This window comes from Nematostella vectensis, chromosome 12 (genome assembly GCF_932526225.1).
Source record: "Nematostella vectensis chromosome 12, jaNemVect1.1, whole genome shotgun sequence".
Lineage (NCBI taxonomy): Eukaryota > Metazoa > Cnidaria > Anthozoa > Actiniaria > Edwardsiidae > Nematostella > Nematostella vectensis.
Window position 1 is genome coordinate 15,229,589 of NC_064045.1, and position 14,678 is coordinate 15,244,266.

The following is a 14,678-nucleotide window of genomic DNA, read 5'->3' on the forward strand; positions in this document are numbered from 1 at the left end:
GTGCTGAAGGTGTGGTTATGCTGGTGATGGTGCCAGTGCTAAAGGTAAGGTTATGCTGGTGATGGTACCAGTGCTAAAGGTAAGGTTATGTTGGTGATGGTACGAGTGCTGAAGGTGTGGTTATGCTGGTGATGGTACCAGTGCTAAAGGTAAGGTTATGCTGGTGATGGTACCAGTACTGAAGGTGAGGTTATGCTGGTGATGGTACCAGTGCTAAAGGTAAGGTTATGTTGGTGATGGTACGAGTGCTGAAGGTGAGGTTATGCTGGTGATGGTGCCAGTGCTAAAGGTAAGGTTATGCTGGTGATGGTACCAGTGCTGAAGGTGAGGTTATGCTGGTGATGGTACCAGTGCTAAAGGTAAGGTTATGCTGGTGATGGTACCAGTGCTAAAGGTTGTGGTTATGCTGGTGATGGTACCAGTGCTGAAGGTGAGGTTATGCTGGTGATGGTACCAGTGCTAAAGGTAAGGTTATGTTGGTGATGGTACGAGTGCTGAAGGTGAGGTTATGCTGGTGATGGTGCCAGTGCTAAAGGTAAGGTTATGCTGGTGATGGTACCAGTGCTGAAGGTGAGGTTATGCTGGTGATGGTACCAGTGCTAAAGGTAAGGTTATGCTGGTGATGGTACCAGTGCTAAAGGTGAGGTTATGCTGGTGATGGTACCAGTGCTAAAGGTGAGGTTATGCTGGTGATGGTACCAGTGCTAAAGGTGAGGCTATGCTGGTGATGGTACCAGTGCTAAAGGTAAGGTTATGCTGGTGATGGTACCAGTGCTAAAGGTTGTGGTTATGCTGGTGATGGTACCAGTGCTGAAGGTGAGGTTATGCTGGTGATGGTACCAGTGCTAAAGGTAAGGTTATGTTGGTGATGGTACGAGTGCTGAAGGTGAGGTTATGCTGGTGATGGTGCCAGTGCTAAAGGTAAGGTTATGCTGGTGATGGTACCAGTGCTGAAGGTGAGGTTATGCTGGTGATGGTACCAGTGCTAAAGGTAAGGTTATGCTGGTGATGGTACCAGTGCTAAAGGTAAGGTTATGCTGGTGATGGTACCAGTGCTAAAGGTGAGGTTATGCTGGTGATGGTACCAGTGCTAAAGGTAAGGTTATGTTGGTGATGGTACGAGTGCTGAAGGTGTGGTTATGCTGGTGATGGTGCCAGTGCTAAAGGTAAGGTTATGCTGGTGATGGTACCAGTGCTGAAGGTGAGGTTATGCTGGTGATGGTACCAGTGCTAAAGGTAAGGTTATGCTGGTGATGGTACCAGTGCTAAAGGTTGTGGTTATGCTGGTGATGGTACCAGTGCTAAAGGTGAGACTATGCTGATAGTTGTGGTGATGGTGGTTGAGATGGGAGTAGTGGTGATGGTGGTTGAGATGGGAGTAGAGGTGATGGTGGTGATGATGATGATGGCTGTGGTGGTGATGGTAGTTGCAGTGATAGGAGTTGTGCTGATGATAGTTTTGATAGGGGTTGTGCTGATGATAGTTTTGATAGGGGTTGTGCTGATGATAGTTTTGATAGGGGTTGTGCTGATGATAGTTTTGATAGAGGTAGTGGTGGTGTTTGTGGTGACAGTAATGATGTTGGCAATGAAGATGGTGGTGATAAAGGTGTTGGTGGTGGTGGCAATGGTGGTAATAATGATGGTGATGGTGGTGCTATGGTATTAGTGATAATGGTTGTAGTGGTGGTGGGATGATGGTGGTGGTAATGGTTATGCTGATGGTGGTGATGATAGTGATAGTTATGATAGTGATAGTTATGATAGTGATAGTTATGATGATGTTGGTTATGATATTGGTTATGATGTTTGTGATGGTTATTGTGGTAATAGAGACCCTACAATTGGTGTTTCTGGTGGAAGTGCTGACATGTGCAAGGCATTGACACTTACATTTGTTGATGATACTGAGCAGTCATAGGCTACAGTGTGAAGTTGCACGTTCCGTCCAGCTGTTGACTCATGGATGTATTTACTGATCAGTTTGGGGTTCTGGTCAGGTCTACATACAGATACACACAAAAGGATCAGTAGAATCAGGTAGAAGCATGAGTTAATAACTAGACGATGCCGAGGAAACACATCATCGAGTGATATAGAAAGAACTTTTCAGGAGTATTCTAGAAGATCAATCCTAACAATTATTTTCCCACTATAGAACTCCTAAATGAAATATATATGAGTAGAATATATTGAATATTTAAAACCCCATGATTATTCTCAATTATGCACAGTTTGCAAAGTTGTATAACGATACAAGGTTTGCAAAGTTGTGTAAGGATACAAGGGTTGCCAAGTTGTGTAAGATAGAACTGATTAGGAGAAAAGTGTTATGCACTCACGTGTTCCCAAGGATGACAACAATAGAATCAAGTTCCCTCCGCTTGATAACTTGCTTGAGTGCACCAAGAAGATTGCACCCTCCTGACTGCTTCAAGTTGTTGACCCACCACAGGGCTTCATCTACTCTGTAAGTCCGGAATGGAGCAAAGGATGAGGTTGGGGGAATGGGGTAAGGGGTGGGGTATTATGGGGGATGAGGGGGGTAAAGGATGAGGAGACTGGTTGAGGGATGGGGTAGGGGATGAGTGGAAAGGGCAAGGGATAAGGTAGGCATAAAGGGTGGGAGGATGAGGGTGGTGTAGAGAACAAGGAAGGGGTAAGGAATGGAGAAGGGAGGGTTGGGTAAGGGGTAGGAAGATGAGGGTGGTTTAAGGAACAAGTGGGTGGGATTAAGGCATGAGGGTTGAGTAAGGGATGAGGGTGGGGTTAGGGATGGGGTGAGGGATGAGGATGGGGTAAAGGGGTCAGGGTTGAGTGATTATCTAGGGTGTGGAAAAAGATAAAAAATAATTCATGGACAAAATAACGGAAGGACAACAATAGAAAGGCCGTGTGAAGGTACGGATAACAATAGAACATAGCAATAATAACATAAAGATTTACTTACATTCTGCAATTGACATCTCTGACAACACTCCATAGCGGAGCGGCGCAAGTGCCAAAACCAACAAAGAAGAGCTGATCCTTGTTGACCAGTTGTTCATTTATTAGACCCTGTTTGTAATTAGACAGAGTGAGTCACTCGAGTGAGTATACCAATTTATAGCCCAGGCCAAAGAATTGCATTTTGGATAATGATGTGATGATGGTGACACTTACCACCAGAGATTCCTGGAAAAGCTGAAGTCGACCATAGCCACAATTAGCATCTGAAGTGTCAACCAACACTCCTACATGACTCCCCTTCACCATGCCAAAAGCCTGGAGGACAAAGGTACACTACTTAACAAAATACTCCTACATTGATGTACTCAATCAATTACAAGTACCAACTAAATGCAAACAGTACTTCTACATGAGGTACTCAATTAAAATGTAGCACTTCTACATAATGTACTCAACTTAATACAGTACTTCTACATGAGGTACTCTACCAAATACAGTACTTCTACATGAAGTACTCCACTAAATACAGTACTTCTACATGAAGTACTCTACTAAATACAGTACTTCTACATGAAGTACTCTACTAAATACAGTACTTCTACATGAAGTACTCTACTAAATACAGTACTTCTACATGAGGTACTCTACTAAATACAGTACTTCTACATGAAGTACTCTACTAAACACAGTACTTCTACATGAGGTACTCTACTAAATACAGTACTTCTACATGAGGTACTCAACCAAATACAGTACTTCTACATGAGGTACTCTACTAAATACAGTACTTCTACATGAGGTACTCTACTAAATACAGTACTTCTACATGAGGTACTCTACTAAATACAGTACTTCTACATGAGGTACTCTACTAAATACAGTACTTCTACATGAGGTACTCTACTAAATACAGTACTTCTACATGAGGTACTCAACCAAATACAGTACTTCTACATGAGGTACTCTACTAAATACAGTACTTCTACATGAGGTACTCTACTAAATACAGTACTTCTACATGAAGTACTCTACTAAATACAGTACTTCTACATGAAGTACTCTACTAAATACAGTACTTCTACATGAGGTACTCTACTAAATACAGTACTTCTACATGAGGTACTCTACTAAATACAGTACTTCTACATGAGGTACTCTACTAAATACAGTACTTCTACATGAGGTACTCTACTAAATACAGTACTTCTACATGAGGTACTCTACTAAATACAGTACTTCTACATGAGGTACTCTACTAAATACAGTACTTCTACATGAGGTACTCTACTAAATACAGTACTTCTACATGAGGTACTCTACTAAATACAGTACTTCTACATGAGGTACTCTACTAAATACAGTACTTCTACATGAGGTACTCAACTAAATACAGTACTTCTACATGAGGTACTCTACTAAATACAGTACTTCTACATGAGGTACTCAACTAAATACAGTACTTCTACATGAGGTACTCTACTAAATACAGTACTTCTACATGAAGTACTCTACTAAATACAGTACTTCTACATGAGGTACTCTACTAAATACAGTACTTCTACATGAGGTACTCAACTAAATACAGTACTTCTACATGAGGTACTCTACTAAATACAGTACTTCTACATGAGGTACTCTACTAAATACAGTACTTCTACATGAGGTACTCTACTAAATACAGTACTTCTACATGAGGTACTCTACTAAATACAGTACTTCTACATGAGGTACTCTACTAAATACAGTACTTCTACATGAGGTACTCTACTAAATACAGTACTTCTACATGAGGTACTCTACTAAATACAGTACTTCTACATGAAGTACTCTACTAAATACAGTACTTCTACATGAGGTACTCTACTAAATACAGTACTTCTACATGAGGTACTCTACTAAATACAGTACTTCTACATGAGGTACTCAACTAAATACAGTACTTCTACATGAGGTACTCAACTAAATACAGTACTTCTACATGAGGTACTCTACTAAATACAGTACTTCTACATGAGGTACTCTACTAAATACAGTACTTCTACATGAGGTACTCTACTAAATACAGTACTTCTACATGAAGTACTCTACTAAATACAGTACTTCTACATGAGGTACTCTACTAAATACAGTACTTCTACATGAGGTACTCAACTAAATACAGTACTTCTACATGAGGTACTCTACTAAATACAGTACTTCTACATGAGGTACTCTACTAAATACAGTACTTCTACATGAGGTACTCTACTAAATACAGTACTTCTACATGAGGTACTCTACTAAATACAGTACTTCTACATGAGGTACTCTACTAAATACAGTACTTCTACATTAATGTACTCTACTAAATACAGTACTTCTACATAATGTACTCTACTAAATACAGTACTTCTACATGAGGTACTCTACTAGTACTTCTACATAAAGTACTCTACTAAATACAGTACTTCTACATGAGGTACTCTACTAAATACAGTACTTCTACATGAGGTACTCTACTAAATACAGTACTTCTACATGAGGTACTCTACTAAATACAGTACTCCTACATGAGGTACTCTACTAAATACAGTACTTCTACATTAATGTACTCTACTAAATACAGTACTTCTACATAATGTACTCTACTAAATACAGTACTTCTACATGAGGTACTCTACTAGTACTTCTACATGAAGTACTCTACTAAATACAGTACTTCTACATGAGGTACTCTACTAAATACAGTACTTCTACATGAGGTACTCTACTAAATACAGTACTTCTACATGAGGTACTCTACTAAATACAGTACTCCTACATGAGGTACTCTACTAAATACAGTACTTCTACATTAATGTACTCTACTAAATACAGTACTTCTACATAATGTACTCTACTAAATACAGTACTTCTACATGAGGTACTCTACTAGTACTTCTACATGAAGTACTCTACTAAATACAGTACTTCTACATGAAGTACTCTACTAAATACAGTACTTCTACATGAGGTACTCTACTAAATACAGTACTTCTACATGAGGTACTCTACTAAATACAGTACTTCTACATGAGGTACTCTACTAAATACAGTACTTCTACATGAGGTACTCTACTAAATACAGTACTTCTACATGAAGCACTCTACTAAATACAGTACTTCTACATGAAGTACTCTACTTAATACAGTACTTCTACATGAGGTACTCTACTAAATACAGTACTTCTACATGAAGTACTCTACTAAATACAGTACTTCTACATGAGGTACTCTACTAAATACAGTACTTCTACATGAGGTACTCTACTAAATACAGTACTTCTACATGAGGTACTCTACTAAATACAGTACTTCTACATTAATGTACTCTACTAAATACAGTACTTCTACATAATGTACTCTACTAAATACAGTACTTCTACATGAGGTACTCTACTAGTACTTCTACATAAAGTACTCTACTAAATACAGTACTTCTACATGAGGTACTCTACTAAATACAGTACTTCTACATGAGGTACTCTACTAAATACAGTACTTCTACATGAGGTACTCTACTAAATACAGTACTCCTACATGAGGTACTCTACTAAATACAGTACTTCTACATTAATGTACTCTACTAAATACAGTACTTCTACATAATGTACTCTACTAAATACAGTACTTCTACATGAGGTACTCTACTAGTACTTCTACATGAAGTACTCTACTAAATACAGTACTTCTACATGAAGTACTCTACTAAATACAGTACTTCTACATGAGGTACTCTACTAAATACAGTACTTCTACATGAGGTACTCTACTAAATACAGTACTTCTACATGAGGTACTCTACTAAATACAGTACTTCTACATTAATGTACTCTACTAAATACAGTACTTCTACATAATGTACTCTACTAAATACAGTACTTCTACATGAGGTACTCTACTAGTACTTCTACATGAAGTACTCTACTAAATACAGTACTTCTACATGAAGTACTCTACTAAATACAGTACTTCTACATGAGGTACTCTACTAAATACAGTACTTCTACATGAGGTACTCTTCTAAATACACTACTTCTACATGAGGTACTCTACTAAATACAGTACTTCTACATGAGGTACTCTACTAAATACAGTACTTCTACATGAGGTACTCTACTAAATACAGTACTTCTACATGAGGTACTCAACTAAATACAGTACTTCTACATGAGGTACTCTACTAAATACAGTACTTCTACATGAGGTACTCTACTAAATACAGTACTTCTACATGAGGTACTCAACTAAATACAGTACTTCTACATGAGGTACTCAACTAAATACACTACTTCTACATGAGGTACTCTACTAAATACACTACTTCTACATGAGGTACTCTACTAAATACAGTACTTCTACATGAGGTACTCTACTAAATACAGTACTTCTACATGAGGTACTCAACTAAATACAGTACTTCTACATGAGGTACTCTACTAAATACAGTACTTCTACATGAGGTACTCTACTAAATACAGTACTTCTACATGAGGTACTCTACTAAATACAGTACTTCTACATGAGGTACTCTTCTAAATACAGTACTTCTACATGAGGTACTCTACTAAATACACTACTTCTACATGAGGTACTCTTCTAAATACAGTACTTCTACATGAGGTACTCTTCTAAATACACTACTTCTACATGAGGTACTCTACTAAATACAGTACTTCTACATGAGGTACTCTACTAAATACAGTACTTCTACATGAGGTACTCTACTAAATACAGTACTTCTACATTAATGTACTCTACTAAATACAGTACTTCTACATAATGTACTCTACTAAATACAGTACTTCTACATGAGGTACTCTACTAGTACTTCTACATGAAGTACTCTACTAAATACAGTACTTCTACATGAAGTACTCTACTAAATACAGTACTTCTACATGAGGTACTCTACTAAATACAGTACTTCTACATGAGGTACTCTTCTAAATACACTACTTCTACATGAGGTACTCTACTAAATACACTACTTCTACATGAGGTACTCTACTAAATACAGTACTTCTACATGAGGTACTCTTCTAAATACACTACTTCTACATGAGGTACTCTACTAAATACAGTACTTCTACATGAGGTACTCTACTAAATACAGTACTTCTACATGAGGTACTCTTCTAAATACAGTACTTCTACATGAGGTACTCTACTAAATACAGTACTTCTACATGAGGTACTCTTCTAAATACAGTACTTCTACATGAGGTACTCTTCTAAATACACTACTTCTACATGAGGTACTCTACTAAATACAGTACTTCTACATGAGGTACTCTACTAAATACAGTACTTCTACATGAGGTACTCTACTAAATACAGTACTTCTACATGAGGTACTCTACTAAATACAGTACTTCTACATGAGGTACTCAACTAAATACAGTACTTCTACATGAGGTACTCTACTAAATACAGTACTTCTACATGAGGTACTCAACTAAATACAGTACTTCTACATGAGGTACTCTACTAAATACAGTACTTCTACATGAGGTACTCTACTAAATACAGTACTTCTACATGAGGTACTCTACTAAATACAGTACTTCTACATGAGGTACTCTACTAAATACAGTACTTCTACATGAGGTACTCAACTAAATACAGTACTTCTACATGAGGTACTCTACTAAATACAGTACTTCTACATGAGGTACTCAACTAAATACAGTACTTCTACATGAGGTACTCTTCTAAATACAGTACTTCTACATGAGGTACTCTACTAAATACAGTACTTCTACATGAGGTACTCTTCTAAATACAGTACTTCTACATGAGGTACTCTTCTAAATACACTACTTCTACATGAGGTACTCTACTAAATACAGTACTTCTACATGAGGTACTCTACTAAATACAGTACTTCTACATGAGGTACTCTACTAAATACAGTACTTCTAGATGAGGTACTCTACTAAATACAGTACTTCTACATGAGGTACTCAACTAAATACAGTACTTCTACATGAGGTACTCTACTAAATACAGTACTTCTACATGAGGTACTCAACTAAATACAGTACTTCTACATGAGGTACTCTACTAAATACAGTACTTCTACATGAGGTACTCTACTAAATACAGTACTTCTACATGAGGTACTCTACTAAATAAAGTACTTCTACATGAGGTACTCTACTAAATACAGTACTTCTACATGAGGTACTCAACTAAATACAGTACTTCTACATGAGGTACTCTACTAAATACAGTACTTCTACATGAGGTACTCTACTAAATACAGTACTTCTACATGAGGTACTCAACTAAATACAGTACTTCTACATGAGGTACTCTACTAAATACAGTACTTCTACATGAGGTACTCTACGAAATACAGTACTTCTACATGAGGTACTATCTACTAAATACAGTACTTCTACATGAGGTACTCTACTAAATACACTACTTCTACATGAGGTACTCTACTAAATACAGTACTTCTACATGAGGTACTCTACTAAATACAGTACTTCTACATGAGGTACTCTACTAAATACAGTACTTCTACATGAAGTACTCTACTAAATACAGTACTTCTACATGAGGTATTCAACTAAATACAGTACTTCTAGGTACTCTACTAAATACAGTACTTCTACATGAGGTACTCTACTAAATACAGTACTTCTACATGAGGGTACTCTTTACTAAATACAGTACTTCTACATGAAGTACTCTACTAAATACAGTACTTCTACACGAGGTACTCTACTAAATACAGTACTTCTACATGAGGTACTCTACTAAATACAGTACTTCTACATGAAGTAGTCTACTAAATACAGTACTTCTACATGAGGTACTCTACTAAATACAGTACTTCTACATGAGGTACTCTACTAAATACAGTACTTCTACATGAGGTACTCTACTAAATACAGTACTTCTACATGAGGTACTCTACTAAATACAGTACTTCTACATAATGTACTCTACTAAATACAGTACTTCTACATAATGTACTCTACTAAATACAGTACTTCTACATGAGGTACTCTACTAAATACAGTACTTCTACATGAGGTACTCTACTAAATACAGTACTTCTAGGTACTCTACTAAATACAGTACTTCTACATGAGGTACTACTAAATACAGTACTTCTACATAATGTACTCAACTAAAATACAGTACTTCTACATGAGGTACTCTACGAAATACAGTACTTCTAGGTACTCTACTAAATACAGTACTTCTACATGAAGTACTCTACTAAATACAGTACTTCTAGGTACTCTACTAAATACAGTACTTCTACAGGAGGTACTCAACTAAATACAGTACTTCTAGGTACTCTACTAAATACAGTACTTCTACATGAAGTACTCTACTAAATACAGTACTTCTACATGAGGTACTCTACTAAATACAGTACTTCTACATGAGGTACTCTACTAAATACAGTACTTCTACATGAGGTACTCTACTAAATACAGTACTTCTACATGAGGTACTCAACTAAATACAGTACTTCTACATGAGGTACTCTACTAAATACAGTACTTCTACATGAGGTACTCTACTAAATACAGTACTTCTACATGAGGTACTCTACTAAATACAGTACTTCTACATGAGGTACTCTACTAAATACAGTACTTCTACATGAGGTACTCTACTAAATACAGTACTTCTACATGAGGTACTCTACTAAATACAGTACTTCTACATGAGGTACTCTACTAAATACAGTACTTCTACATGAGGTACTCAACTAAATACAGTACTTCTACATGAGGTACTCTACTAAATACAGTACTTCTACATGAGGTACTATCTACTAAATACAGTACTTCTACATGAGGTACTCTACTAAATACAGTACTTCTACATGAGGTACTCTACTAAATACAGTACTTCTACATGAAGTACTCAACTAAATACAGTACTTCTACATGAGGTACTCTACTAAATACAGTACTTCTACATGAGGTACTATCTACTAAATACAGTACTTCTACATGAGGTACTCTACTAAATACAGTACTTCTACATGAGGTACTCTACTAAATACAGTACTTCTACATGAAGTACTCAACTAAATACAGTACTTCTACATGAGGTACTCTACTAAATACAGTACTTCTACATGAGGTACTCTACTAAATACAGTACTTCTACATGAGGTACTCTACTAAATACAGTACTTCTACATGAGGTACTCTACTAAATACAGTACTTCTACATGAGGTACTCTACTAAATACAGTACTTCTACATGAAGTACTCTACTAAATACAGTACTTCTAGGTACTCTACTAAATACAGTACTTCTACAGGAGGTACTCAACTAAATACAGTACTTCTAGGTACTCTACTAAATACAGTACTTCTACATGAAGTACTCTACTAAATACAGTACTTCTACATGAGGTACTCTACTAAATACAGTACTTCTACATGAGGTACTCTACTAAATACAGTACTTCTACATGAGGTACTCTACTAAATACAGTACTTCTACATGAGGTACTCAACTAAATACAGTACTTCTACATGAGGTACTCTACTAAATACAGTACTTCTACATGAGGTACTCTACTAAATACAGTACTTCTACATGAGGTACTCTACTAAATACAGTACTTCTACATGAGGTACTCTACTAAATACAGTACTTCTACATGAGGTACTCTGCTAAATACAGTACTTCTACATGAGGTACTCTACTAAATACAGTACTTCTACATGAGGTACTCTACTAAATACAGTACTTCTACATGAGGTACTCAACTAAATACAGTACTTCTACATGAGGTACTCTACTAAATACAGTACTTCTACATGAGGTACTATCTACTAAATACAGTACTTCTACATGAGGTACTCTACTAAATACAGTACTTCTACATGAGGTACTCTACTAAATACAGTACTTCTACATGAAGTACTCAACTAAATACAGTACTTCTACATGAGGTACTCTACTAAATACAGTACTTCTACATGAGGTACTCTACTAGTACTTCTACATGAAGTACTCTACTAAATACAGTACTTCTACATGAAGTACTCAACCAAATACAGTACTTCTACATGAGGTACTCTACTAAATACAGTACTTCTACATGAGGTACTCTACTAAATACAGTACTTCTACATGAGGTACTCTACTAAATACAGTACTTCTACATGAGGTACTCTACTAAATACAGTACTTCTACATGAGGTACTCTACTAAATACAGTACTTCTACATGAAGTACTCTACTAAATACAGTACTTCTACATGAAGCACTCTACTAAATACAGTACTTCTACATGAGGTACTCTACTAAATACAGTACTTCTACATGAGGTACTCTACTAAATACAGTACTTCTACATGAGGTACTCTACTAAATACAGTACTTCTACATGAGGTACTCTACTAAATACAGTACTTCTACATGAAGCACTCTACTAAATACAGTACTTCTACATGAGGTACTCTACTAAATACAGTACTTCTACATGAGGTACTCTACTAAATACAGTACTTCTACATGAGGTACTCTACTAAATACAGTACTTCTACATGAGGTACTCTACTAAATACAGTACTTCTACATGAAGCACTCTACTAAATACAGTACTTCTACATGAAGTACTCTACTTAATACAGTACTTCTACATGAGGTACTCTACTAAATACAGTACTTCTACATGAAGTACTCTACTAAATACAGTACTTCTACATGAGGTACTCTACTAAATACAGTACTTCTACATGAAGCACTCTACTAAATACAGTACTTCTACATGAGGTACTCTACTAAATACAGTACTTCTACATGAGGTACTCTACTAAATACAGTACTTCTACATGAGGTACTCTACTAAATACAGTACTTCTACATGAGGTACTCTACTAAATACAGTACTTCTACATGAGGTACTCTACTAAATACAGTACTTCTACATGAGGTACTCTACTAAATACAGTACTTCTACATGAGGTACTCTACTAAATACAGTACTTCTACATGAGGTACTCTACTAGTACTTCTACATGAAGTACTCTACTAAATACAGTACTTCTACATGAAGTACTCTACTAAATACAGTACTTCTACATGAAGTACTCTACTAAATACAGTACTTCTACATGAAGTACTCTACTAAATACAGTACTTCTACATGAGGTACTCTACTAAATACAGTACTTCTACATGAGGTACTCTACTAAATACAGTACTTCTACATGAGGTACTCTACTAAATACAGTACTTCTACATGAGGTACTCTACTAAATACAGTACTTCTAGATGAGGTACTCTTCTAAATACAGTACTTCTACATGAGGTACTCTACTAAATACAGTACTTCTACATGAGGTACTACTAAATACAGTACTTCTACATAATGTACTCAACTAAAATACAGTACTTCTACATGAGGTACTCTACGAAATACAGTACTTCTAGGTACTCTACTAAATACAGTACTTCTACATGAGGTACTACTAAATACAGTACTTCTACATAATGTACTCAACTAAAATACAGTACTTCTACATGAGGTACTCTACGAAATACAGTACTTCTACATGAGGTACTCTACTAAATACAGTACTTCTACATGAGGTACTCTACTAAATACAGTACTTCTACATGAGGTACTCTACTAAATACAGTACTTCTACATGAGGTACTCAACTTAATACAGTACTTCTACATGAGGTACTCTACTAAATACAGTACTTCTACATGAAGTACTCTACTAAATACAGTACTTCTAGGTACTCTACTAAATACAGTACTTCTACAGGAGGTACTCAACTAAATACAGTACTTCTAGGTACTCTACTAAATACAGTACTTCTACATGAAGTACTCTACTAAATACAGTACTTCTACATGAGGTACTCTACTAAATACAGTACTTCTACATGAGGTACTCTACTAAATACAGTACTTCTACATGAGGTACTCAACTAAATACAGTACTTCTACATGAGGTACTCTACTAAATACAGTACTTCTACATGAGGTACTCTACTAAATACAGTACTTCTACATGAGGTACTCTACTAAATACAGTACTTCTACATGAGGTACTCTACTAAATACAGTACTTCTACATGAGGTACTCTACTAAATACAGTACTTCTACATGAGACTCTACTAAATACAGTACTTCTACATGAGGTACTCTACTAAATACAGTACTTCTACATGAGGTACTCTACTAAATACAGTACTTCTACATGAGGTACTCTACTAAATACAGTACTTCTACATGAGGTACTCTACTAAATACAGTACTTCTACATGAGGTACTCAACTAAATACAGTACTTCTACATGAGGTACTCAACTAAATACAGTACTTCTACATGAAGTACTCTACTAAATACAGTACTTCTACATGAGGTATGTACTCAACCAATACTCCTACCCAACCATTCCTCAGTGGAACAGAAAGATCAATGTCAGAAAAGCTGCTATAAATTGACTTCAGACTAAATCCTACAAGCAACAAGGGCAATCGTCTGGAAAACAATAATTGTTGATGTTTTGGGGTGCATTCTTGTTTGTTCCAAAAATCTGAAAAAAGTTTTAATTTTGCCCAAAATACCTGGGACACACTTTATCACACTGATAAATCTCTATTTCTATCTTGTCGTCCTGCATCTTTGTGAATTCTGAAGCAAATGCTCAACTCTCAGACCACCGTCTAAAGGATGTTAGGAGCAACACTCCTAC

The 14,678-nt window shown here is 36.4% G+C and overlaps 1 protein-coding gene across 2 annotated transcripts in view; it reads right to left on the bottom strand.

Annotated features, from left to right (window-relative positions):
* LOC116608103 (von Willebrand factor A domain-containing protein 3A) overlaps nt 1-14,678 on the bottom strand; it is a 61,347-nt gene that overhangs the window by 40,542 nt on the left and 6,127 nt on the right. For both annotated transcript variants that reach the window (XM_048719792.1, XM_048719791.1), the window contains exons 6-9: nt 3,163-3,264; nt 2,951-3,057; nt 2,343-2,468; nt 1,894-2,002 (exon numbers count right to left, since the gene is read on the bottom strand). In XM_048719792.1, the coding sequence (XP_048575749.1) occupies nt 1,894-2,002; nt 2,343-2,468; nt 2,951-3,057; nt 3,163-3,264 (444 nt within the window). The remainder of the gene's footprint in view (nt 1-1,893; nt 2,003-2,342; nt 2,469-2,950; nt 3,058-3,162; nt 3,265-14,678) is intronic.